The sequence below is a fragment of the Carcharhinus amblyrhynchos genome, chromosome 14 (genome assembly GCF_965287045.1).
Source record: "Carcharhinus amblyrhynchos chromosome 14, sCarAmb.v2.hapA, whole genome shotgun sequence".
Lineage (NCBI taxonomy): Eukaryota > Metazoa > Chordata > Chondrichthyes > Carcharhiniformes > Carcharhinidae > Carcharhinus > Carcharhinus amblyrhynchos.
The window spans coordinates 29718907-29743833 of NC_137337.1; the positions used below are offsets into that span (position 1 = coordinate 29718907).

The window sequence follows — 24927 nt, forward strand, 5'->3', positions numbered from 1 at the left end:
AGAGAATGCTGGGGAAAGGGAAGTTTGTGCTTTTTGTCTGATCCGGGTTGGAAAAAAAGGTTTTCCATCCTAATTGGGAGAACCTGGCCAATATTCATGTCAAGGACATCATCGTCCAGATAATTGTTGAAGCACATTGCAGGTTTCAAGTGCTTAACTTGTGCGACATAGAAACACGTAGTCCAGTGGCAAACGGAGCAATGCTGGGTAAACAGTCCTTTACTAAAAGGAAACTTACTTTTTCTATCAACGGAAATAGCTATTAAGTACATTAAATTCCTGACTACAAAATGTAAATAAACGTTAACTCAATATGTTCCCCAATTAAGCAAAAGTCATGCAGTTACAAGAATTGGGTTTTAAAACACATTTTTCATCTTTTTCATCTTAGAACACATAATAGAATAATGATCTCAATCACATGGTAGACTGGTACAAAAACTAAAATCATATGGGATTTGGGGTGGGCTGGCTAGATGGATACAGAACTGGCTTGGTTCTGGAACCAAGGTTGGACTTTAACCTGGTGTTGTGAGACTTCTTACTTGCTTCAGAAAGACAGAGCAGTGGTGGAAGGGGATTTTCAGAATGGAAATTTGCATCTCGTGGTGTTTTGCATGGATCAGTGTTGGGAGCTCTGTTGTTTGTAGTATATATAAATTATCTGGAGGAGCATGTGGGTGGTCTGACCAGTAAGTTTGTGATGACACGAAGATTGGTGGAGTTGCTGACAATGCCAGGAATTGTCAGAGGATACAACAGGATATAGATAAATCGGAGACTTGAGCACAGAAATCGCAGATAGAATTTAATCCGGCCAAATGCAAAGTGATGCATTTTGGAGGATCAAATTTAGGTGTGAATTATGCTCTAAGTGGCAGAACCCTTAGGAACATTAACATACAGAGGGATCTGGGCATTCAGATCCACAGTTCCCTAAAAGTGGCAAAACAGGTGGCCAAGATGATTAAGAAGGCATATGGCATACTTGCCTTCAAGAGCCAGGGCCTTGAGTGTAAGAGTTGGGAAATCATGTTGCAGTTATATAAAACTTTGTTTACGCCACATTTGGAGTATTGTGTGCAGCTCTGGTTTCCACACTTCCAGAAGGACATAGAAGCTTTGGAGAGAGTGCAAAGAAGGTTCACCAGGATGTTGCCTGGTCATGAGGGTGTTGACTATGAGGAGAGGTTGAATAAACACTGGAAAGATGGAGGCTGAAGAGAGACCTGATAGAGGTCTACAAAATTATGTGAGACACAGGCAGGGTGAATAGTCAGAGGCTCTTTCTTAGGGTGGAAGTGTCAATTACAAGGGGGCACAGGTTCAAGGTGAGGGGGGAAAGTTTAAGGGAGATGTGCAGGTTTTCATGCAGAGAGTGATGGCTGTCTGGAGCCAGTGGAGGTGATGGAAGCAGGCACATTGGCAACATTTAAGGGGCATCTAAATGGGTATTCTGAGAATAGCGAGCAGTTTGCAAAAAGAAAAATCTCCATGTGGTTGGCCCCATAAGGTTTCCTGTAATTTGCCACGAGCCACAGCAGAAATTTTTCTTGGTTCTGTTAAGTTAAATGTAGTGGTCCCAGTCCCTTGCTCACCATTATTAATTATCATTCATGGCTCACCCAAGCTGATTTATTCCTTAACTAGAAAATCGTTTGAAAAAAATATGAATAAAGATTAGTTCTCATCAGAACTCAATTATCCCTTGGCCTAAATGTTTACTTTAACTGCCAATTAATTGCACAAAGAAAATGGAAATGAATCTAAGTCAGTAACAGAAACTAACTGATGCAATCTAGCAATTCAACGAGGATTCATACTTGTCCTCATTCATTATAAGTCAATTAAAAATAACTAAACTGCTCTCAGAGCACAAGTGCAAACTCTAAATGGACAAAGATGCATCAATGTCTCTACTTACATGAATTAATTTGTCTTTGCCACATCTGTTTGCATCATGTAAGGGGCAACAGCGGAGGTGACAATCTCATAAATAGTGGAAATCCAGAGGCAACACATTAATCTTTAATGTGAGGGTGCACTCGGCAGAAGGGGAGGTGATGGCGTAATGGTATTATCACTAGACTATTAATCCAGAAACTCAGCTAATGTTCTGGGGTCCCAGCTTTGAATCCCACCATTCCAGATGGTGGAATTTGAATTCAATAAAAAAATTGTGGAATTAGATTTCACTGATTGACCATTGTCAATTGTTGGAAAAAACCCATCTGCTTCATTAATGTTCTTTATGGGAGGAAATCTGCCATCCTTACCCGGTCTGGCCTACATGTGACTCCAGAGCTACAGCACTAAGTTTGATTCTCAACTGCCACGAGGGATGGAAAATAAATGCTGGCCAGCTAATGACGCCCATTCCCACGAATGAATAAAAAAATACAGGGCATAACTTATCAGGGTGACAATTAGAGTCAGGATTGCCACGCTGTGCCCAATTACATTTTCCTTCTATTTCTATCCTCCCCAATGGGGGGGCCTGTGGGTGGCGTCATACTTCATGTAGGAGTGTGGAAGGGTTGGGTCCAGCCTTCAGGAGGAGGATTTCCATGTTGGGGGTTGCGGGGAGGTAGTTAGTCGAGGGGGTGGGTGTTTCCTCTGGGAAGTCATGAGTATTAGGGGAGGGAGGGTTGGGACTCCAATGGAGTGGGGTCAGTCTGGGTTTTACAATCGTCACCCAGAAGTTAGAAGAGATTCTTAACCTTCTCACTTTTTCTGAGTAACTACTGATATAAGCCATGCGAAGTTTCTGGACATGAACTTTGCTGGAGTGGCAATCAGCAGGAGGAGGGTCAGAAGTTAACAGGGAGTGGTGGGAGAGGGAGGGGTCCAAGGCCAGGGTGGGGTTGGGGCAGTGAAGTTGTGGGGGAGGAAGGGCAGGTTGGGTCTGGGGGGGGTGCGTGGGTGAGAGTGAGAGTCAAGTCTGTCAGGGAGAAACCCGTGAGTTGGGTTTTAATCCTTCTAACTTCTTCTGTGTAATTCTTGGTGTAAAACAGTCGGAAACAGCTGAATTCTGTGACTCAAATGGCATCCTGGGATGGCCCCCAATGGAAGGCAATTATTCAGGAGAAGATTACATTTCTGGGCAATTGCTGTGCTAGTCTAGCCTGGGAACTGCCAAAAGGGATATCATTGGGTATTTTTTTGGGTAAATACCCCTGGCAAGCCAGGTGGAAGCCAGGGATTAGTCGGATAGTCAGGGCAGAGGGAGTGATCAGGTTGGGACCGGGGTCAGTCAGGTGGTTGGGAGAGAAATCGGATGCAGATGGTTAACCAAGCTGAGGGTAGTTGGGTTGGGGTGTGAAGTGGCCAGGGGAATAATCAAGTGGTCCAAGGCTAGTCGGGTGGTTGGGGGTGTGATTGGGAGCAGTCAGATGATTGGGGATGGGCATAATCAGATGATTGGGGTTTTATTGGATTGATGGATGTGATGTTCCGTTGAGTTGCGCTGGATAATCACGGAATTAGAGCAGGCATTAGACTGTCACATTTCCCGGGGAAGTTCCATGTATCTGGCACACATATCCAATGCTGAGTCGGTGCTGAAGAGTTTCATGGAGATTCTCTTGCAGCGGAAACCAGCCTATCGGAAGTTTAACCCTTCCAAGCGATTACTGTGTGTGTGTATGCCAGGACCTGGGCCAGCACAGTGGTTAGCATTGCTGCCTCACAGTGCCAGGGACCCAGGTTCAATTCCCAGCTTGGGTCACTGTTTGTGTGGAGTTTGCACATTCTCCCCGTGTCTGCGTGGGTTTCCTCCGGGTGCTCCAGTTTCCTCCCGTAGTCCAATAATTAATGGGTTAGATTGATGGGCCATGGTAAATTACTCCACAGTGTCAGGGGGTTTAGCAGGTTAGGTATATGCAGTTATGGGAATAGGATCTGGGTGGGATTGTGGTCAATGCAGACTCGATGGGCTGAGTGACCTCCTTCTGCATTGTAGGGATTCTATGATTCTAATGGTGGAGGAAGAATTCTATGACCTCCAAGAGTCTTGAAAAAGCTGCATCCTATCTCTAAAGATCCAAAGACTGGAAGATTTGGGCCAGTTAATTTCTCACATCTGACCTAACTATTACCTACGGATTTTACAAGAATACTCTGCTGTCCTGCTACCCCTGTTCATGTCAAATTGTGTTTCTGACCAGACTGCATCCGATCCCTGCTTTTTTCTTGAAGAGTTATCCACTAACCCAAGTTTCTGCAAAATATAAATGACTCTAACTCAGGGAGTGTCCCCTAATAATTCAGAGCTATAAGCTCTGGTATTCCCACGGTCATCTGCCTTTGCTCTCCATTTTGTATTCAGCGGTCTGAGTAATCTAGGAGGGGATTTTCAAGCAGCGCTCACCCCAAAGCCGGAAATTCCTGCCTGAGGTCTACAGACCTTTGCACAGTCCGCCAAATTTTCTGTGGTAGCCAGGAAAGGAAAATTCCACCCAAAAGCTACTTTCATTCAGGGTCCTGCTTATTCCGCAAAAAACTGGCTTGTTGGTCAAGGGGTATGGTTCTTGCTTTGGGTGTCTTAAGCTGAAAAGGTGACATAGATCCCAAGTTCAAATCCCAGACAAATCCTGTTATATGAGGGGCAACATGGTGGCACAGTGTTTAGCAGTGCTGCCTCACAGCACCAGGGACCCAAGTTCAATTCCGGCTTCGGGTCACTGTCTGTGTGGAGTCTGCACGTTCTCCCCCCGTCTCCGTGGTTTCCTCCGGGTGCTCCAGTTTCCTCCCACAATCCAAAGATGTGTGGGTTAGGTGGATTGGCCATGCTAAATTACCCATTCGTGTCAGGGGGATTAGCAGGGTAAATATGTAGGATTACGAGGGATATGGCCTGGATGGGATTGTTGTCAGTGCAGGTGCGATGGGCTGAATGGCCTATTTCTGCACTATAAGGATTCTATTTTACGATTCTAACTCAAATAGTCATGAGAAAATACTTGTGTGTCTTATTTTATCATATGTTGCATTTTGTAAAATGCTTCCCTGTTGTTAGCTTATCTCCAAAGTCATTCTCTCATGCCGCATCTGTTTTGTTCTTATCCGTAGATAAAGGACTCAAATAACCATTGACTCGTTCACAGAGCTATTTAACACATGAACCATTGACTCTCAGTGCGTCTGTGTGTTCCCCTCAGCATATTGAGATAAAATGAGATATTTTCCTGCAGCACTCGAGATTTTAAGAGCATCAATCGCAGCTAAAATCATTTCCATGATCTCTTTTATGATAGCAATTTTAAATAAATGCCTAACTTGTAATCCTGAGACTATGGATTTGCAGAAATGAAAGCAAATAAAACATGTCTGTTTGGCTCCTCAAGCCATTTCCTTATTGTCTTATGTAGCATGTCTTGGCAAAACCATTCAAAGAATCAATTATATTGTTCTCTTCCCTGCCTGCTAAACTACTCAAAAAGACATTCCCATCTTCTCATCATTTCTGCAAATGTCCTCTTATTTTTCATCACGCAATCTTGGCCTTTCCAAAGCTGGTTTTAGTCTAGCTCAGCTATTTTTTATACTCATTTTTGTTTCCTTCATAAGAACATAAGAACTAAGGACAGGAGTAGGCCATCTAGCCCCTCGAGCCTGCTCTACCATTCAATAAGATCATGCCTGATCTTTTTGTGGACTCAGTTCCACTTACCCACCTGCTCAGCATAACTCTTAATTCCTTTCCTGTTCAAAAATATATCTAACCTCGTCTTAAAAACATTCAACGAGGTAGACTCAACTGCTTCACTGGGCAGGAAATTCCACTGATTCACAGCCCTTTGGGTGAAGAAGTTCCTCCTCAATCCAGTCCTAAATCTGCTCCCCCTCATTTTGAGGCCATGCCCCCTAGATCTACTTTCACCCACCAATCCATAATTCCCAAGCTAGCGTCACACTGGGGAGGGGGGAGGGCCACAAAAAAGGGACATGACCCCTTCCTTCCAGAAATTCGGCTGGGATCAGAAAACATGGCTGAAAATGGGTAGTACCACTGGTTCGGTGAAAACATTGCATTGCTGCTGACCAGCAGATTATTATTTTTCACGCTGAGACCTTGCCTCCCGGAAAAAGGAATGACAAATGGAACTGATACAGACATTTCAAAGGGAATTTATCAACTACCTGAGGGCAGAGGACATTAACTGCTATGGGAGATAGATGGCTAGTTAGTTTGCAGCATGATGTGGCATGGCCAACTGCAATTTCTTGGAGGCTTGTCATTTACATTAGGAAACTGGGAGAGGAATTTCCCAGAGGGCTTCCCTGGATTACCCACAGGCTCTATTTTTTGCATTTTGCCTCTCCCAGCAGAAAGCAAGGAGCTGGTGAACTCTTTCTCGTTCCTCTTTTAATTTGCTTGTATGTCAGTGATGTACGAGCTGAACAATAATCATAATTCCATTCCTACTGACAGTAAATTTCTACAACTGCTGCTCAAAAATTAATTTCTGACTATAAGTTGTCTGGGATATCTCTGGGACATAAGGTCCCACATACATATGAGTCCTCTATTTTTCTTCCTAAATTCTTACTGCAGATTCACTGGCAATCAACAACAGTATTTGAGGTACAATGTTACAGCTGTATCGAAAAGCAAAATGCTTTCTTAAAATCCAGCTGAGACATTACACTGTATAAACGACTCAATTGAAAGATTATAATGCAACAAATAAAGACAAGCCATTCAACACTCATTCTGTCCATTCCCATTGTCCACGTGTAGTCCAGCCCATTATGGACTCAACTCCATTTATTTCATTTCCTAGGGAAATATTTCCACAAGACTTGAATTCTGACCAAAAAGTATACCAACAAGAGAAACGAAGAAAAATGTATTAATGCCCCTGGAATCTAGGTGACTCACCCAGTTTAAAGGTTCTGGTCATCAAAATAAAGGTGACCGATGCTCTAAAAAAGCAGTTTCCAATTTAGTTTTAACGTTCATTTGTTTGCGTCACAAGTTGGCTTACATTGACACTATAACGAAGTTACTGTGAAAATCCCCTAGTTGCCACACTCCGGTGCCTGTTCAGGTACACTCAGGGAGAATTTAGCATGATCAATGCACCTAAATAGCACATCTTTCAGACTGTGGAAGAAAACCCGGAGAAAACCCACACAGACACGGGGAGAATGTGCAGGTTCCACACAGACAGTGGCCCAAGCGAGAACTGAACCTGCAAAGCAGCAGCACTACCACAGTGCCACCGGGCCGCCCAGCATGACATTCTTATAGCATAGTTATGATTTTCACACAAGTACACACTCAGGTCTACGATCCCTCAAACCTACATATTTCCCAATGTTGACCAAATCGGGTTACCACTTCCTCTCTTAACCAGAAAATTGCATGAGGTGTGGGGAAAGCATTATAAAAAGGGAAGAAGAGAAACCAAAAAATATCTTTGTGTCATTCTGTTGATGATAATGAGGCCACAGAGGAGTTTAATGCTACCTACATTCCAAGTTGAAAGGGTGAAAATGAGATCATGTGGATGTGTGTGTGCCTGACATATGTATAATTCTTTTATAGAACCATGTTAAACTGATATAATTATAGAATCATAGAATTACAGTCAGTCCTGGCCTTTTGCAAGAACAATTCAGTTAGATGTACTCCCACACGTTCATTGATTGCCCTGCATATTTTTATCTTTAGGTATTTATCGAATTCCCTTTTGAAAGCCACAGCTGAATCTGCCTCCACCACACTGTCAGGCAGTGATGCCAGATCCTAAGCCCTATGTGAATTAAAAGCAGTTTTCTCATGTCACTCGCAGTCTTTTGCCAATTGCTTTAAATCCATGTCCTCTTATTCTTAACCTCGCTACCAAAGGAAACAGTCTCTCATCTACTCTGTCTACATTCCTCATGGTTTTGTACACCTGAATGGAATCTCCTTTCAACCTGCTCGTCCATGAGTTGGACAATCCGAGTTTATAGAATCACAGGCTGTGATTTTCTGGCCCTGCCCTCTGTGGATATTTGGACAGCCCCCCCACATCCGTCTAGGTGTCCCACCACGGCAGAGCTGGAAAATCCCCTTGGTAAAATTTTAAAATTGTTACAGCACAGGGGAAGGCCATTCAGACCATCTCTCCTATCTATCTTTGTAATGAAAGTGCCACATCCCTGCACCCATGTCTCACAGATCATTTTTGCAACCTCTCTAAGGCATTCACATTCTTCCTAAAGCGAGGGGCCCAGAATACGCAATACTCATTCAAGGCCAAACCAGTCTTTACTTTGCTTCATCATCATATCTTTGTTTTTGTAGTCCATGCCTCTATTTATAAAGCCCAGGTTGCTGTGTGCTTTAGTAACCACTCTCTCAACCTGTTCTGAAAACGATTGGCGTAGGTATACCCTTAGGTTTCTCTGATCTTGCACACTTTTAAATTTATATCCTTTAATTTAGATTGCCTTTCCTTTTTCTTCCTAATTCACATTTATTTGAATTAAATTTCACCTGCCGTATGTCTGCTCTTTATAATTCCAAGGGATCAATTATTCAATTCTTTATGTAGTTTTGTGAGGAAAGGAAAATCCTAAATACTGGGTATCTTACTCCATGGCTATCTGCAGGCACTGTCATTAGAGTTAGTTACTTGCCTTTTATTATACTGACAATTTTGCAATCATATTAATTTGTATGCTTGGGTTGCCTTAGAAATGGCCAGGCTGCAGTACATAATGGATTACCCAAACACTTGGAAGGTTCAATGCAGGTAACAGATTTAGATGCTTCAAGAAGACTCGCACTCCAAGGTATCTTAAAATAGCACACAAGCTGACATAGTGAGCAATATTTTTGTTTCCACTGGCGTAAGCTCAGTTGAGGATATTTGAATATCTCCCACGGTGAACAACCACTTCTTTCTTCACAGCTCAGATACCTGAGTCTAGGTGCCAGTTAACCTTTTCGGGTCTGCTCCCAGGGCATTTACATCCTTAGCGATCAGAATGGTGCACAATCACAGAATCTCTACAGTGCAGGAGGGGGCCATTTAGTCCATCGAGTCGGCACCCATTTTTCCAACAGAGCATCCCAACTAGGCCCCATCCCCGTAACCCCATGTGTTTTAACTTGCTAATCCCCTGACCTACACTTCTTGGGTCACCAAGGGGCAATTTAGCATGGCTGATCCACTTACCCTGCACATCTTTGGACTGTGGGAGGAAACTGGAGCACCCGGAGGAAACCCATGCAGACACAGCCAGGTGGGGCTGTACAAATGCCTCAAAATCATCGCCAGGATTTGTACTCATTCTCTGGCACAGAATCTATGGCACGGAGACAGCCCTTTGGCCCAAACTGCTCCATGCCAACCAAAATGCCCTAAGCTAACCCCACTTGCCTGAATTTGGCCCATAAACCTTTCCTATCCATGTATCCCATCCATTTTGTTACTCATCAAGAGCTGGTTACCTTTCTTCAAAGCTATGCTACGGTATGCTGATGGTTTCACACCGCCATGCTGCAGATCCCATTTCTGGGTTGTGATCGGGAAAGTACTGCCATCTAATTTATAATCCCATTCATATTTCCCTTCCCTACACTCACATTTTCCATACTAAATAACATTTGCCAAGACTGGCACCAGCTAGTTCCAATGCATTCTCCCTCCTCCTTGGCAACGTCTAATTTATATTAATACCTTGGCTTCAAATACTCAAAATGGTGACATTTAGATTGGGCCGTGGAACTGGCAAAAGCTGGTTAGAAATTACTGAATGAGCTTAACAAAATATATAAACGGTCAGAGCAACAACAAATAGAATTTAATGATTTGATTTTTGATTTGTCACATGTATTAACATACAATTAAAAGTATTGTTTCTTGCGCACTTTACAAAGCATACCATTCATAGAGAAGGAAAGGAGAGATGCAGAATATAGTGTTACATTCACAGCTATGGTGTAGAGAAAGATCAATTTAATGCAAGGTAAGTCCATTCAAAAGCCTGACAGCAGCCAGGAAGAAGCTGTTCTTGAGTCAGTTGGTACGTGACTTCAGACTTTTGTATCTTTTTCCTGACAGGGGGAGGTGGAAGAGGGAATGCCTGGGTGTGTGGGATCCTTAATTATGCTGCAGACGTGTAGAGTGCTACACATAAGAAGAAAAAACAGACACTTGAAGCTAGCATGAAAACAGAAGAGTTTTTTGGGCTAGTCTTCACTCTCAATCCTATGCGCTTAGTGCATGAAAAAATGGGCTAGACCATATCCAGCCACTAGAGGCAGTGGGCAGGGCTTAATTCATCAGCCAGCTTAATCAAGCAGCAGAGGGAGCTATAGCGTGCCTGCAGTCTTCTGTGGCAGGAATTGGTCTGTCCTGGCAGAGTGGTGAGCAGTGCAACAGGAGCAGTGCGGCACTATGGTACAATGTTATGGCACTCACCCCGAAGTCACTAGCAAATTGGGCACCGCCACGTGCACGTCCCTCATTAGCAATTGGGTTTGACGCTGACGTAAGTTCCCACCGGTGTGTCGCAAAATTGAAAGGCCTTTTGGGATGCTGGAGGGGCAACTGCTCTAGTGAGTATTCATGAGATGCAAATGGTGTTTGTACCACCTGCCAGTGGGAAGGACGACCCACCAGCGGGAGAAGTGCCATGGGATTTTACACCAGCAGGTTTCTGACCTTTTCACTCGCACCAGATTCCAAGAGGTGAACACTGATAAAATAATATGAAGCACGTAGGGAAGGTTAACCCAGCACATTATTTCAATTTGAATTAGACTCAAGGACACTGGTTCAAACTACGAAATGATAATTTTAGGACTGTGTAATTCTCCTTCACAACAGAGAGCAATAAACGTGCAGGAGGAATTCTAAATCGAGTAGTGGACAGATCAGCCTTGAACTAGTTAATTGGATCTAGCATCTTGCGGGATCGGTGAATTTGGAAGAACTGATTTTCCTCATCTACGATTCTCTCATTAACTTATTTTTGAAACAACGACCTTGATCTTTGGCTTTTCTTTCGGTTCACACGTTTAACAGTGTTGTGTCAGTTTATTTAAGAGCTGTGCATCAGCTTTTCTAAGCTTCGTCGGTTGTCATCTATGAGCAAATCTTAAAAAGTACATTGTTTACAGCCAGCGTGTTTGTGAGATTAGGAGTGTTTCTTTAAAAATAAAGTTAAACCTGGAAGAAATAGGAAGGAATCTATTTTGCCTCCATATCTTAGCACCTACCCTGCCCCCCTCCACCATCAACGTGACAGCGTTGACAGGTAAGAAAATAGAATCATAGAGATATACAACATGGAAACAGGCCCTTCGGCCCGACTTATCCATGCCCACCAGGCTTCCTAAACTGAACTAGTCTGTTGCCTGCATTTGGTCTATATCCCTCTAAACCTTTCCTCTCCGTGTGCCTGTCCAAACGTCTTGTAAATACCTCTACCAGCTCATCTGTAGCTCATTCCATGTGCGCACCACTCTGTGTGAAAAAGTTGCCCCCAGGTCCCTTTTAAATCTTTCCCCACTCACCTTAAACCTCCACCCTCTTGTTTTGGACTCCCCCTACCCTGGAGAAAAACACTTGGCTATTCACCTTATCTATGCCCCTCATGATTTTATAAACCTCTATAAGGTCACCCCTCATCCTATGCTCCAGGGAAAGAAGTCCCAGCCGTGAATGAGAGCCTTTGTTGTGCCATATTTCACATGAAACTTAGGAGAGTGTGGCCTGGAGAAAACGAAGCTGCCTGTAAGTGAAGCAAAGCATGAATGAATATGCATTTATTTGGTACCTTTCCTGACCTCAGGATGTCCATTATCACAGCCAATTTGATGTGCAATCATGGTTGTAATGTGAGAACATGGCAGCCAATCTGCACATCTGTTGCACTGATGGTTGAATGATAAACATTGGCCAAGACACTGAGGAATGTCCTACTCTTCAATGGAGTAACGCTAATGGGATCTTTCACATCCACCTGAGAGGCCTTGATTGAACGTCTCCTCTGACAATGCAGCATTCCCTCAGAACCAAGCTGCAGTAGCAACTCAGACCTGGTGCTCAACTCACAATCTCCCCTCTTACAGGCAAGAGTATCAACTGAGCCACAGCTGTCACTGTACCACACTGCTTTTCAATCCACACTATCTCTGATCACAATACACTGCTGCTGAATCAACAGCGATGCTCTTGTTAATATTCGCTGCATTTTTTTTTGTATATTTGTTGGAATGTGGGCCTTCCTGCAGCCTGAATGAGGTGATTCACTTTCCTGTGGCATTGAGCAGTAGTCAGGCCGCAAGGCACTGACCCCAGGCCACCGCCTCCCACATTCAGCTTCCTGCTCCTGGGTCATCTATCCACTCGGGGGCCTGCCTCTCCTCCAATAGCCGTCATAGATCTCACCCGGCGAGACATGGGGCTAGTGTACACACTGCCAATCCCCCTGGCTGTGAGTGTAGCAGGGGTATTTAAATGCAGCATCTCCTTGTTAACAGCACACAGCTGGGGTGAGTCAGGCTGAGCCTGGGGGGAATCTCCTTAACGGCATGTTTCACGTGGAGGCTCTCAGTGCACAAGGTGTGGGACGATTGCGAACCGGAACTCGCCGGATCGTTCCAACTGGAATTTCTGGTCGCTCACCTCCGCTCCAAGCGAGGACGGAGAATCTGGCGCTCAGCCGAATTTCCGTTCACTGCAACGGGTCCAGAAAGTCCAGCCGCCCTAAGTTACGGGGAAAAATTCCACCCTTGTCTTTTAAAAGTTTGAAATTAAAGTCAAAAATTCTTACTTTAGGATAATTTAAATTTGGAATCGCTATAACTGAATGTGGAATATAACCTATTTTAAATTAATTTTTGTATGTGCGCATCACCTTTTAGTGATCGACATGTCCAATCTCTCAGGTTTGCCCATCAGGTGATTCAGATTGTGTTGTAGCCTCATACAGAATGAACTATTAATCTCACGTTATAACCATAGCTAACCTCTATATTCCGTGCATAACATTCATTCATCAATTAAATATTTCATGCCATGAAGAAACGGTTATTTAATATTAAACATGCAATTTTAAAATGTATTAAAAAGATAGCTCCAATGAAGAATGTGGATTCTTTAAAGCTGGTTGGTACGGAGTGGCAGCACCAGATAGTTCTCTGACCTTGGATAGAAGAGGATACAGCAATGGTACTTTCACACAAATTGCTTCACTCCACATTACACCAAACTAAAACACACAACTGTTTAAATTCCTTCTGTGGCTGTACTGTCTGATTAGAAAATGTAGATGTCCATATTAATTGAATTAACTTTAATATTGATGCCAGCACTCACAAATTGTCAGATTATCTAACTTTAAGGAGATTGAAAGCTGCAATGATTTAACCCTTTTGCAATTTTTATTTGACTTTACACATTTGCAAATGTGGAACATGGCTCAAGCATCAGAATTTGAGAGAAGACTAAAGATTTTATTCAAATTGTGCTGCATCGTTCATTATAGCATTATTAAAGGTTTAAAATTATTAACAGATTTAATACAGAAAATGCTTTACATGCAATTTGTAGATAATAACTTTACACTTCTTTAAATATGTCATATAAATGAAAGATAACAAATTATATATAAATACATATTACATAAATTTACGATGCAATAAGCTCTTTGATATTTCCTATAAGTGATGACAACAGAACAGAGAATTATATTTAACAAATGCTGGTATATGGGATGATTTGTTTAAACTGATCGGAACTAATTTTCCCATGTTTTGCTACAAATCAGTTAAGGGCGGAATTCTCCGGCCGCGCTAGTCTAAAAGTCGGAAATTCCCACCCGACTGTCAATGGGGTTTCACACTGTCCGCAACCCGCCCACTAAAATTCCAGTGGCGGGCGGGATGGGAGAATTCCGGCCTCAGACTTGCCGTTCATCTTCAGTTGGACATAATGTTTGTCTGAATTTGTCTTATTAGAATTTATAGTATAGCAACCCACAGCAGGTGGATAACACAAGAGTTGTTCGGGGTGTTAACATGACAATATCATCATGTCAGTATGCAATTCTGCTCTTCAAAACGGACAACTCCACATAACTGCACTCATCAGTATCTGGATTGAATTAAACAATATGTCGCAGTGTTGAGGCAGGAATCCATTCATCACTGACCCCTCTCTTTCAGCAGATGGACGAGCTTTTTACCTGACATTTATCTCTCACTAGTTAACTTTTCCCATTTTCGGTGTCCCCACATGTAAGCGAACGTAATGAGAAACACGCCGAAGGATAAAGAATTTCTTTTCCCCAGATATGAAATACATACACAAACCCACTTGCTGCAGTGAATCGAATATTCAACATGGAATCAATTCTAATCCATTATATCGAAGGTTTCAATAACCGGTTTCAATTCAACTCATCAACTTTAAATATAAATGAAAAAGAATCAGACATTCTGCTTGATTTGTACAAAATATCACAGACATGGCCCTCGGCAGTCCAATTAAAAAATAAAGCATTGATACAGCAGAATTCCTACCTGAATTCTTCAGTTAGATACATGGTTTAATATAAAAGGTAAATCCTTTTGAAAAAAAACCCAAAAAAATCACAATCAGCGTGAAAACATGTCTGCAGTATTTAAAAGTGACCGAGCCACAAATATGGATAACTAGCATTTAGAAGAATCAATATCGTGCTTTTCAGTGAGGCAGACAAGAGCATGCCTACAGTCTCTGTGCCAGAATGCTGCACATTATGACCAGCTTGTGGGGCGTAAAGCTCTGCACCATGTGACCATTCCAGCAAGTTTCATTAACGTGACAGCTGTTCCATTCACTGAAACCATCTTTAATGAATTCCTCCGTGTTCACCATCCTCTTTATGATGCTCACATTTAAAATGGTAGCTGTGATGTGTTACACAACAGATTGTCCTAAGTGTTTACTTTGCCCATTTTACCACGGTTCTGCGGAAGACAGATATTTTTTGCAGCATGATGCTGTTGTGAAACAAAAACCTGTTCCTCAGGGGAGTCAGATTTTCCGAGTGTTGCCACAGTCGAAGAGGTGGGCGAAGGCAAATGGCCTCCTTCTCGGCTGTAATTCCTGTGATTTCATTTTTGTAGTTCTGTAAACGGAACAATGCTGATTTCTGTTTTTACTGCGCTGTTATATTTAACCAGATTCAGAGTTTTGTCCGGTAGACAATTCAGGTTTGGAGAAAGAGAAAGTATTTGAAATGATCTTGAGGGACTGGGTAAGTGAATATTTATAAAATCATGTTGGGAGACTCATTGTGGATTTACGAAAGGAAGGTCCTGTTTAAACAAAATGTCCAGCGTCTGCAGAATTTTGTATATAAATAAACCGATGGCGCTTTATAATCGCACGAATGATTTGATGGACTGGTGAAATGCAGTTTATATGATGCACTTCTTTCCCATCAATTTCTGGACAATGACAATTTGCTAAAATAGTGTGTTATGTGAAACATATCCCTTGATTTGAATAAAAACGCTGGTTTAAAATGTCATTCCCTTGGCTTTTATTAACACTATTGGTTCACAGGAGGCCCTCAATTATTATAAAATGTTCGAATCACCACGTGGCTTTTGCTTCAACTGAACACACCTAGTTCTCTAGTGATGAACACATTGTAAATGATCACTCCGTTTTTCTTTTACTCCATGGATTGTGACATGTCAAGTTTCTCTCCAGTTGCCCATGAGAAGGTGGCAATGCGTCTTCCTTGAACTGCTGCAACCTAGTTCCCACAAAGCTGACAGATACAGAGTTCCAGGCTTTTCACTAAATGGCAATGAAGAAACAGCAATACACACCCAGGTCTGCTTAGTGTGTGATTTGTAGGTGATAGTGTTCCCAAGCAACTCCTGCTCTGGTCCTTCCACACATTTGGGAAATGCTATTAAAAGACTTGACAACTTGTTGCAGTGTACACTGTCAAATGTTCAAAGATGTGCTGGTTAGGTTGGTTGGCCATGCTAAATTAAACCTAATGTCTGGGCATTAGCAGGATAAATATGAAGTGTTGCAGAAATAGGGCCTGGGTGGAATTGTAGTCAGTGTGGACTCAAAGGGCCAAATGATTCTGTGAAATGCTGGAGTAGGCCATTTGGCCCTTCAAGCCTGCTTTGCCACTCAACAACATCATGGCTAATTTACTTTAACCCCACCTTCCTGCACCATCCCCGTATCCCTTAATTCCCAAAGTTCTTTTGATCTAGGATTTGAAAACATGAACATGCAAATTAGGAGTAGGAGCAGGCCACTCTGCCCCTCGAGCCTATTCTGCCACTTAATAAGATCATGGTTAACCTGATTGTAACTTCAACCTCACATTCCCTGCCTACCCCCGATAACCTTTCACTCCCTTGGCAATCAAGAATCTATCCAGCTCTGCCTTAAAAGTATTCAAGACTCTGCTTCCAGGAAGAGAATTCTGGGAACTCACAACCCTCAAAGAAAAAGATTTATCCTCATATCCGTCTTAAATGAGTGATTCCTTATTTTTAACAATGACCCTAGTCTAGATTCTCTGACAAGAGGAAACATCCTCTCCACATCCACTCTGTCAAGACCTCCCAGAATCTTAAAGTTTTTGATTACGTCACCTCTTACACTTAACCTCTAGTAGATACAAACCTAAAATCTCCGACCAACCCGTTCATTCCTGATATTAGTCTAGTAAAGCTTTCCACCATTTCCATCTTTCCTTAAATGAAACTAATAATGTACACAATACTCTAATGTCCTGTACAACTGAATCATAACCTCTCTAGTTTTATAATCAATTCCTCCCACAATAAATTATAACATTCTATCAGCTTTCCTGATTAATGGTTGTATTTGTATACCAGCTTTCTGTGATTCATGCACTAGGACACCCAGATCCCTCTGCATCTCAGAGCTCTGCAATCTTTCACCATTTAGATAAGAAGCTTCTTCATATACTTCCTGTCAAAATGGACAATTCCACCTTTACCCACAATATACTCCATTTGCCAAATTTCTGTCCACTCACTTTTACTAATTTAATTTATTAGTGTCACCAGTAGGCTTACATTAACACTGCAATGAAGCTACTGTGAAAATCCCTTCATTGCTACACTCCAGTGCCTGTTCGGGCACACTGGGGAGATTTTAGCATGGTCAATTTTCAGACTCTGGCAGGAAATCGGAGCACCCAAAGGAAACCCATTCAAACACAAGGAGAATGTGCAGACTCTGCAAAATGAGCCACACCAAGAATCGAACCCAGGTCCCTGGCGCCGTGAGGCTGCAGTGCTAACCACTGTGCCATCATGCCAGCACTTAACCTATGTCCCTTAGTAGCCTCCTTACGTCCTCTTCACAATTTACTTTCCTACCTATCTTTGTGTCATCAGCAAATTTATTAACAATACCTTCAATCTCTGTGTCCAAGGTTTTTACTGAGATTGTAAATAACTGAGACCCCAGCACTGATTCTTGGGGCACACCACCCATTACATTCTGCCAACCTGAAATAAACCCACTTATGCAAACTCTGTTTCCTATTAGTCAATATGTTACTCCTTACACCATCAGCTTTTATCTTCTGCAATAACCATTGATGTGGAACCTCATCAAATACCTTCTGGAAATCCACGTGCATCCACAGCACATGTCACTCCTTCAAAAAACCTCAATAAATTGGTCAAACATGATTTCCCTTTCATAAAAGCATGTGACTCTGTTTCCAAGTGGCTTGCTATAACATCTTTAAATATATCTAATATTTCCCTAATGACAGATGTTAGGCTACAGGCCTGTACTTTCCTGCTTTCTGTCTATCTCACTTTTCAAATAAAAGAGTTACATTTGCTATCTTACAATCTAATAGAACCTTCCATAAATCTCGGAAATTTTGGAAAGTTAAAATCAATGCATTAACTATCTCTTCTCTTAAGAGCTTGATGTGTAATCGATCCGGATTCGGGGATTTTTCAGCCACCGCTCCAACAATTTGCTCAATATCATTTCCCTGGTGATGGTAAAATTCCTGAGTTCTACCTACCCTTCCATTTCTCGATTTACAGCTATTTCTGGGGTGTTACATGTGTCTTCAATGGTGAAGACTGATGAAAAATACCTGTTTAATTCATCCACCATAACCCTGCTTTCATTATCAATCCCCCCAGACACACAGGCTCTACCACCTCACCTGCCTCAGAATCAGGGACTGCTGCAGCTGTCCTTTGTCTGCTTTGTGTCTGGCCACTTTGCTTTCGTATGTTAAGATCCTTCCTGTTGTTACTGCTTCCAGGTCAATTTTCATCAGGTCACGTGAACCAGTATATCTTACTATTCAAAAAAATTACAATCGATGGTTTTACAATTGATGCAAAATTCATTTTCAAATATTTATAAAACCAATGACAGATCCCACACATATTTTGAAGAAATTACAAATTATCCTTGTTGTACTGCTCCCGAATTAAAGGTCGTCACACTGGTTCAGTTGAGTTCCTGGTCAAAGGTGACCATACCCCACACCTTCCACTCCTAACAAACCCCAGGATATTTGGGAGTCCAGATGGTAATACTATTGAATGTTAACAAGTGCTGGTTGGAGATGTCACTTGCATGGCACAGATACTACTTGCCACATCAGCACAAGTTTGGATGTTGTCCATGTCCCACTGCATGTGAGCATGGCCGTTCCATTAGCTGAAGATTCAGAAAAGGACTAGTGAACAGGTTGATTTCTGACACTATAATGGAAGGCAGCTCATTGATTAAGCAATTGCTGTGTTGAAGACTCTGCTGTAAATGACCTATGTAGTGATGTCGTGGGGCTGACTGTCTGCAATGATAACCATTTTAATTTGCACCAATATGAATTCAGCCTCTGGAGAGCTTTCCTCTCTCAATTCCCAGTGATTCCAATTTTACTAGGAGTCTTTGGCGTCACACTCAGTCAAATGCAGCCTTGAAATCAACAGCAATCATTTTCACCTCACCTCAGGAATTTGGCATGTGTCCACGTTTGGACCGAGGATATAGGATCATAGAATAGAATCATAGAATCCTCACATTGCAGAAGGGGGCTATTTAGCCCATTAAGCTTACACCGATAACAATCCCACCCCAGGCCCTATCCCCGCAAAGCCACACATTTATCCTTTCAATCCCGCTAGACACTAAGGAGCAATTTAGCATGGCTAATCCACCTAACCCACTAATTTTTCAACTGTGGGAGGAAACCGGAGCACCTGGACGAAACCCACGCAGGCACTGGGAGAATGTGCAGCCTCCACACAGATAGTGACCCGAAGCTGGAATCGAACCTGGTTCCCTGGCACTGAGAGGCAGCACTGCTAACCACTGTGCTGCCAGGACAGTTGTGCTCCAGACCTTCATATAATGATGGTCAGGTGTACAACAGTCTTTGCAAAACCAAAAGTGAACATCAGCGAGCAGATTGTTGGTGATTAAAGTTCCATGTGACAGCACTATAGGTAACTCCATCCATCATTCTGTTGTTGAGGTGGGAATTGGTCAGTATGGGTTTTGCCTGCCCACAGGATATACCCAAGCATTTTTCCACATTGTCAGGTAGGTTGTAACTGTTTTGGAACAGATCATCCAGGGGACTAGATCTGGCATAGATCGACCTCACTGCACCCAATATGCTGTCAGATTCTACAGTACTTGTTGTGACTGGTGCATTTAGCTGTTACTTGGCGTTTGTGTAGCAATTGGCTGAAATGAGGCATCTGTTATGGTGGGGATCTCAAAAGGAGGATGAAGAGGATGATTTCCATGGTGCCTCAAGCTGATGATGGTTGCAAGCATCTTTTTCAGTCACATGCTGGGTTCTACCGTCACTGAGGATGCATTGTTCAAAAATCATCTTCCTTTTATTAGTTGCTTAATTGTTTACCATTCACAAATGGATGGAGCAAAAATGCAGGGTTTATCTGCTGTTGTTTATGAAAAACAAATAACCAGACTTTATGGCATACCAGGCAAACTGTTAAAGAATTTAGTCCTTCAGAAGAACAATTGTCCTACTTCTGAAAGAGAAAATGCCTCTAGATATTGTGATTCAGTAGAATTATCAGTTCTAGGGTATTCATTATCAATTGTGTCATAAGATTGGAGTTCCTGTAGCTGGTGTTGGCCAACTATAGATTGATAGGACGGCAGGGCAGCACAGTGCTTCAATTCTGGGATGTGGGTTCAATTCTGGCCTTGACTGTCTGACTGTTCTCCCCATATCTGCGTGGGATTCCTCTGGGTGCTCCGGTTTCCTCCCACAAGTCAAAGATGTGTGGGTTAGATTGATTGGCCATGATAAGTTGCCCCTTAATGTCAGGGAGATTAACAGGATAAGTAAGAGGGGTTACAGTGATAGGGCCTGGGTGGGATAGTTTTTGGTGCAGGATCAATGGGCCAAATGGCCTCCTCTGCACTGTAGAGATTCTATGATTTTATTATATCTGGAATTATTGCATAGCTCACAGTTGCCAGTGTTTAAGCTCAATCTGGCTCGACTGTCGAACTATAGAACTGAACAGAAAGAAGACACTGATGTGGGAGTTACAGACAGTTGTGTCTTGGGGACCACCTGCAGCAATGTCCAGGGACTGTAACGACTGGGTTACAATTTTCAGTATTTACCCCGAGACTATAGATCCTTTAACGGGGTAGGCTGTTTTTTTTTACAAGGCTAATTTGTATGGCATTAATTCCACAAATTAGAATGGATGGGAATGTGGATCGTTACATGTTCCCAAATCTCAAAAACAATACCTCCGTTACATTTGCACCAGTAACAATCTGCCCTCTGCATTCTTCATCCTGTTGCTCGTCTGAAAATAAGGCCAATTAAAAAAAAAGCAAAAAGCAACGGAGCGTCAGTCTGCCACAACTTCCTGTGTTATATATACACCATGACTCCAAACTGAGTCAGAAGCTTGAAAAATACACCCACATGACAGTCAGCTCACCCACTTGATTGTCTTTATTTGAAGTCTGCACTTGAGGTAATAACAGCAGCTTTCAGGTTTTAAATTCAGGAATGAGTCTATTCATTAGCAAAAAACACTTTTGGAGAAGAATGGAAGCAGGCGTGCTATATTTGATTAAAACACCCTGGTTACGTTTCATATCCAATAGTGTATGATGTTTTCATGGAACGGGTGTAACTTTGTGCCATAATTTAGTTAATCCCTTTTCCCCCCACGTGCATCGAGAAATATTCAGAGTAACATTTCAATATATTGCATATTTTGATACACGTATATGAGTAGTCTGGAAGTTGTGGTCTACTGTGTGAATGCTGGGAGATTTCTGGGGCACTGTCGCAACTGGGGGTTCAGCAGTGACAGAATACCATGGGCAGAGATATCATAACTTAACATTCTAAAACTTCAATACAAGATTATTTTGGCAACATGGAAAAACAACCTGTAGCAATTGATGAAGTGACTTGAATTCATTTAACTTCATCCATGAAGCACTTTGCGATTTTCCTTTTAAAAACTTAAGGGGCACTAAATAAATGTTATTACTGTACTTCCTGCATCATTTCTCTTTATATTTACACATATATCTGCACTGAGATATGTGAAATCTATATTTTCAAGTATCAGTATATTTAAGCTCACAATTGAGGTAGGAAAGTAATCCTAGCCTAATGAAAACATCACATGAGTACTGTTGGATGCCAGGATTATTTTTTTGTGGCCTTGTGGGATGTGGGTATCACTGGCTGGGCCAGCATTTATTGCCCATCTCTGAGGACCTTTAGAGTCAGCCACATTACTGTGAGTCTGGAGTCACATGTAGGCCAGACCAGGTAAAGATGGCAGATTTCCTTCCCTAAAGGACATTAGTGTTTTTTTTTGCCAACAATCGACAATGTTTCATGGTCATCAGTAGACTTTTAATTCTAGATTTTTACTAAATTCAAATTTCACTATCTGCCGTGGCAGGATTCAAACACTGGTTCCCTGAGCATTACTTTGGGTCTCTGGATTCCTAAACCATACCACTGTGCCACAGCCTCCCCTGTTGAACCCGTAGTACAGATCCACTGCAACTCCTCTGTAGAAATCACTTAGCCATTCTAATCTGCAGAATTTCCCAGTCATGTAGCAGTTTATTTTGGTACTTTGGAATGGCCACATGTTGTGTAGCAGGGCATGTTTTGCACTCATGTCACTATCTCTATCAATTATTCCCCCATCAGGAATACTGCATCCAAACGGTGAGAGAAAACAGATACTTACTTTCAAAAAGTCAGTTTCAACAGTTGAAACAGTTTGACTGAAGGATGAAGTATTCTTCAGTTAAGGATAAATGGAATACTTCTGGATGAAAGACTATTAATCTTACAAGAATTGAGTATCTACAACAAGGATAATTAAACTCAGACTTAAAATAAATGTGTGCAATCCTTCTCCCCTCCCTAAAAAGATTAATCAAGCAAAGCAACTAAGGTCTTAATAAAAAAAAGCACAATATTTTAGAAATGTTACTTCATCAAAAAAACTATACAAAGCTAAAGCAACTGCATTTTAATTCATTATCTATTTCTCTCTCTGCTTTGGCATTTTTCCATGGTTCATGGGAGTTGCCACAATGCTGCTCGATTATCTTCTCTATCTCTATTCATATCCACCATCGTTTTCGGAATTGGCAGCTGCTTTTACAGCCAGATATCTTTGGGGCTGTTAACTCTCCTTATTCATTTGGGCTGGGGACCAGCACCGATTCACACTATCTTGCTTGCACCAGTAACTGGGTTCTTCCGTGGCCAACACGTATGGGAGTGGGGCTCATACCTGGTGCATTCAGGTTTAGAGGCAGGACTGTTACCACGGGTGTTGCAAGATGAACACCTAATTAGTTACCTAATCCTCTCAATTTACATTTTATTGCAATAATTAACCTGGTCAATAACACCTTCAATAACGACACATGAAACCTCTTTCTGACTTCATTCCAAAAGCATTCCAATGTTATTATTTCTGAGAATGATGTTCAAATACCAATGTTCTATCATCAGGCAATCTCCCCTCTTCCACATCCACCCCAGATTTGGCCTTCTCCACAGTGACAACAGTCTCCTATTTGGTGAAATCTATCCCCCTGCTTTTGATGTCAACTTCTGATGAGCTCCATTCATGGGCAGCAAGGTGACACAGTGGTTAGCACTGCTGCCTCACAGCGCCAGGGAATCAGATTCGATTCTGGCCTTTGGCAACTGTCTGTGTGGAGTTTGTACGTTCTCCCTGTGTCTATGCGGGTTTCCTCCAGGTGCAACAATTTCCTCCCAAAGTCCAAAGATATGAAGATTAGGTTGACTGGCCATGCTAAATTATTCATTAGTGTCCCAAGATATACAAGTTAGGAAGATTAACGGGGTAAATATGTGAAATTATGGGATAAGCATGGGTACGAATTGCTGCCAATGGGCTGAATAGCCTCCTTCTGCACTGTAGGGATTCTATGACCCTATGTAATTCCCACTCAGTGGGATCAAATGTTTATTTCATTTAGTTGTAGAGGTTGTAACAGTTGCAGTTTTGCTGATTGGATGTTTTAATTTTAGTATTACACTAAAATGCTACATAGTGGATTTTAAGATGTTTCTATATGAAAATACATCAGGGCACTTACTGCTGTATAATTGTCTGAAGTGCCTTAATCTCCTTAAATCAGTAGATTGGTCCCACAACTTGATGGAGCATCCCTACCCTTACTCTACTTGAGTATCTCATTTCAGTACTTACTTGGGATTGGAATCAATTTGCTAAAAGCTCACTTCATGAGCATCTGTGTAATTCATCTGAAATGCCCACAACCCTGCTGAAAGCACAATAAATAAGAAAAATTACATCTTTTCATCCCAAGATGAAAGGGTTTCATGAAGGAAGGAATAAGTTTTACTGCTGAGCGGTGCGCTAAAGAACATTACTGCTCAAGGAATTAGGGAGAATGTTATTTGTTGAGGATTTAATTGAGAAATATAGGATGGGATTTTACAGCTGCTTTACGCCCGTTTTGGGGCAGAAAAGTGTTGTAAAATCGGGCATAAAGCGGTTAGTGCGACTGGCATCGGTTTTCGCGCCTGTCATGATTTTGTGACACCTGGATTTCCAGCGCAGTCGGCCTCTTGCTGGAAATGGGCGAGAGGCTGATCAATTAATTTAAATTTATTTAAGTAGGGTTTTCCATGTGTTCAGTATTCAATTGTCTTGGCCTGCTTGCTTTAGTGGCCTCACCGGGAGAGGTTCTCTCCAGCAAGAAAACACTGCTCCCTATGAACGGGGAACAGTCGGGTTGGCCTCGCCGATGAAACCGGAGGTCGTTAAGGCCCCCCAGGGAGGCTTAGGGCAAGAAAGGGGTGTCCCTCCGGCAGTGCCAGATTGGCGGTGCCACCCTGGCATCTTGGCACTGCCAGCCTGGCACATGGGCAATGCCAAGGGATCAGGCCAGTGGGGGAGGAGGGCCCACTGCCACTCTGCATGTGATTGGTGGGGGAGGGCGGCAGGGCCGCGATCAGTCTGGATGGCGGGAGGAGGCAGGCATCTCGGGCTGTGGGTCCCTGTGATTCCAGGGAGGTATTGGTGGGAGCGAGTTGAGGCTGGCTGCAGTAGCAGGGGCCTGACAGCTCTCTCTCTGTCAGACCCCAGCTACTGTTATTGTGCATGTGCAGCATGAGAGGTCTGCATGTGCGCAGTACCTCTCTTTCTCTCCCCACAGATGCTGCCAGACCTGTTGGTTTTTATTTCAGTTTTCCTGCATCTGCAGTATTTTCCTTCTATTTTGTTAAAAATAACTTGCTAATACAGGCAGTTTCCTTGGAGTCCTGCAGTATCAGCTCTCAGAGAACAATAATATTATTGAAAATACAACTCATGTTACATACTCAACAATGACA

General features: G+C 42.4%; 1 protein-coding gene across 4 annotated transcripts in view; it reads right to left on the reverse strand.

The window, feature by feature from the left end:
- The window catches only part of LOC145352539 (ena/VASP-like protein), a 219558-nt gene that overhangs the window by 148903 nt on the left and 45728 nt on the right, over nucleotides 1-24927 (reverse strand). For 3 of the 4 annotated variants that reach the window (XM_080202523.1, XM_080202520.1, XM_080202525.1), the window contains exon 2: nucleotides 14531-14575. The exons of the other annotated variant lie outside the window; for it this stretch is intronic. In XM_080202523.1, coding sequence (XP_080058649.1) covers nucleotides 14531-14553 — 23 coding nt within the window. In that variant the 5' untranslated portion in view covers nucleotides 14554-14575. The remainder of the gene's footprint in view (nucleotides 1-14530; nucleotides 14576-24927) is intronic. 4 annotated transcript variants of the gene reach the window in all.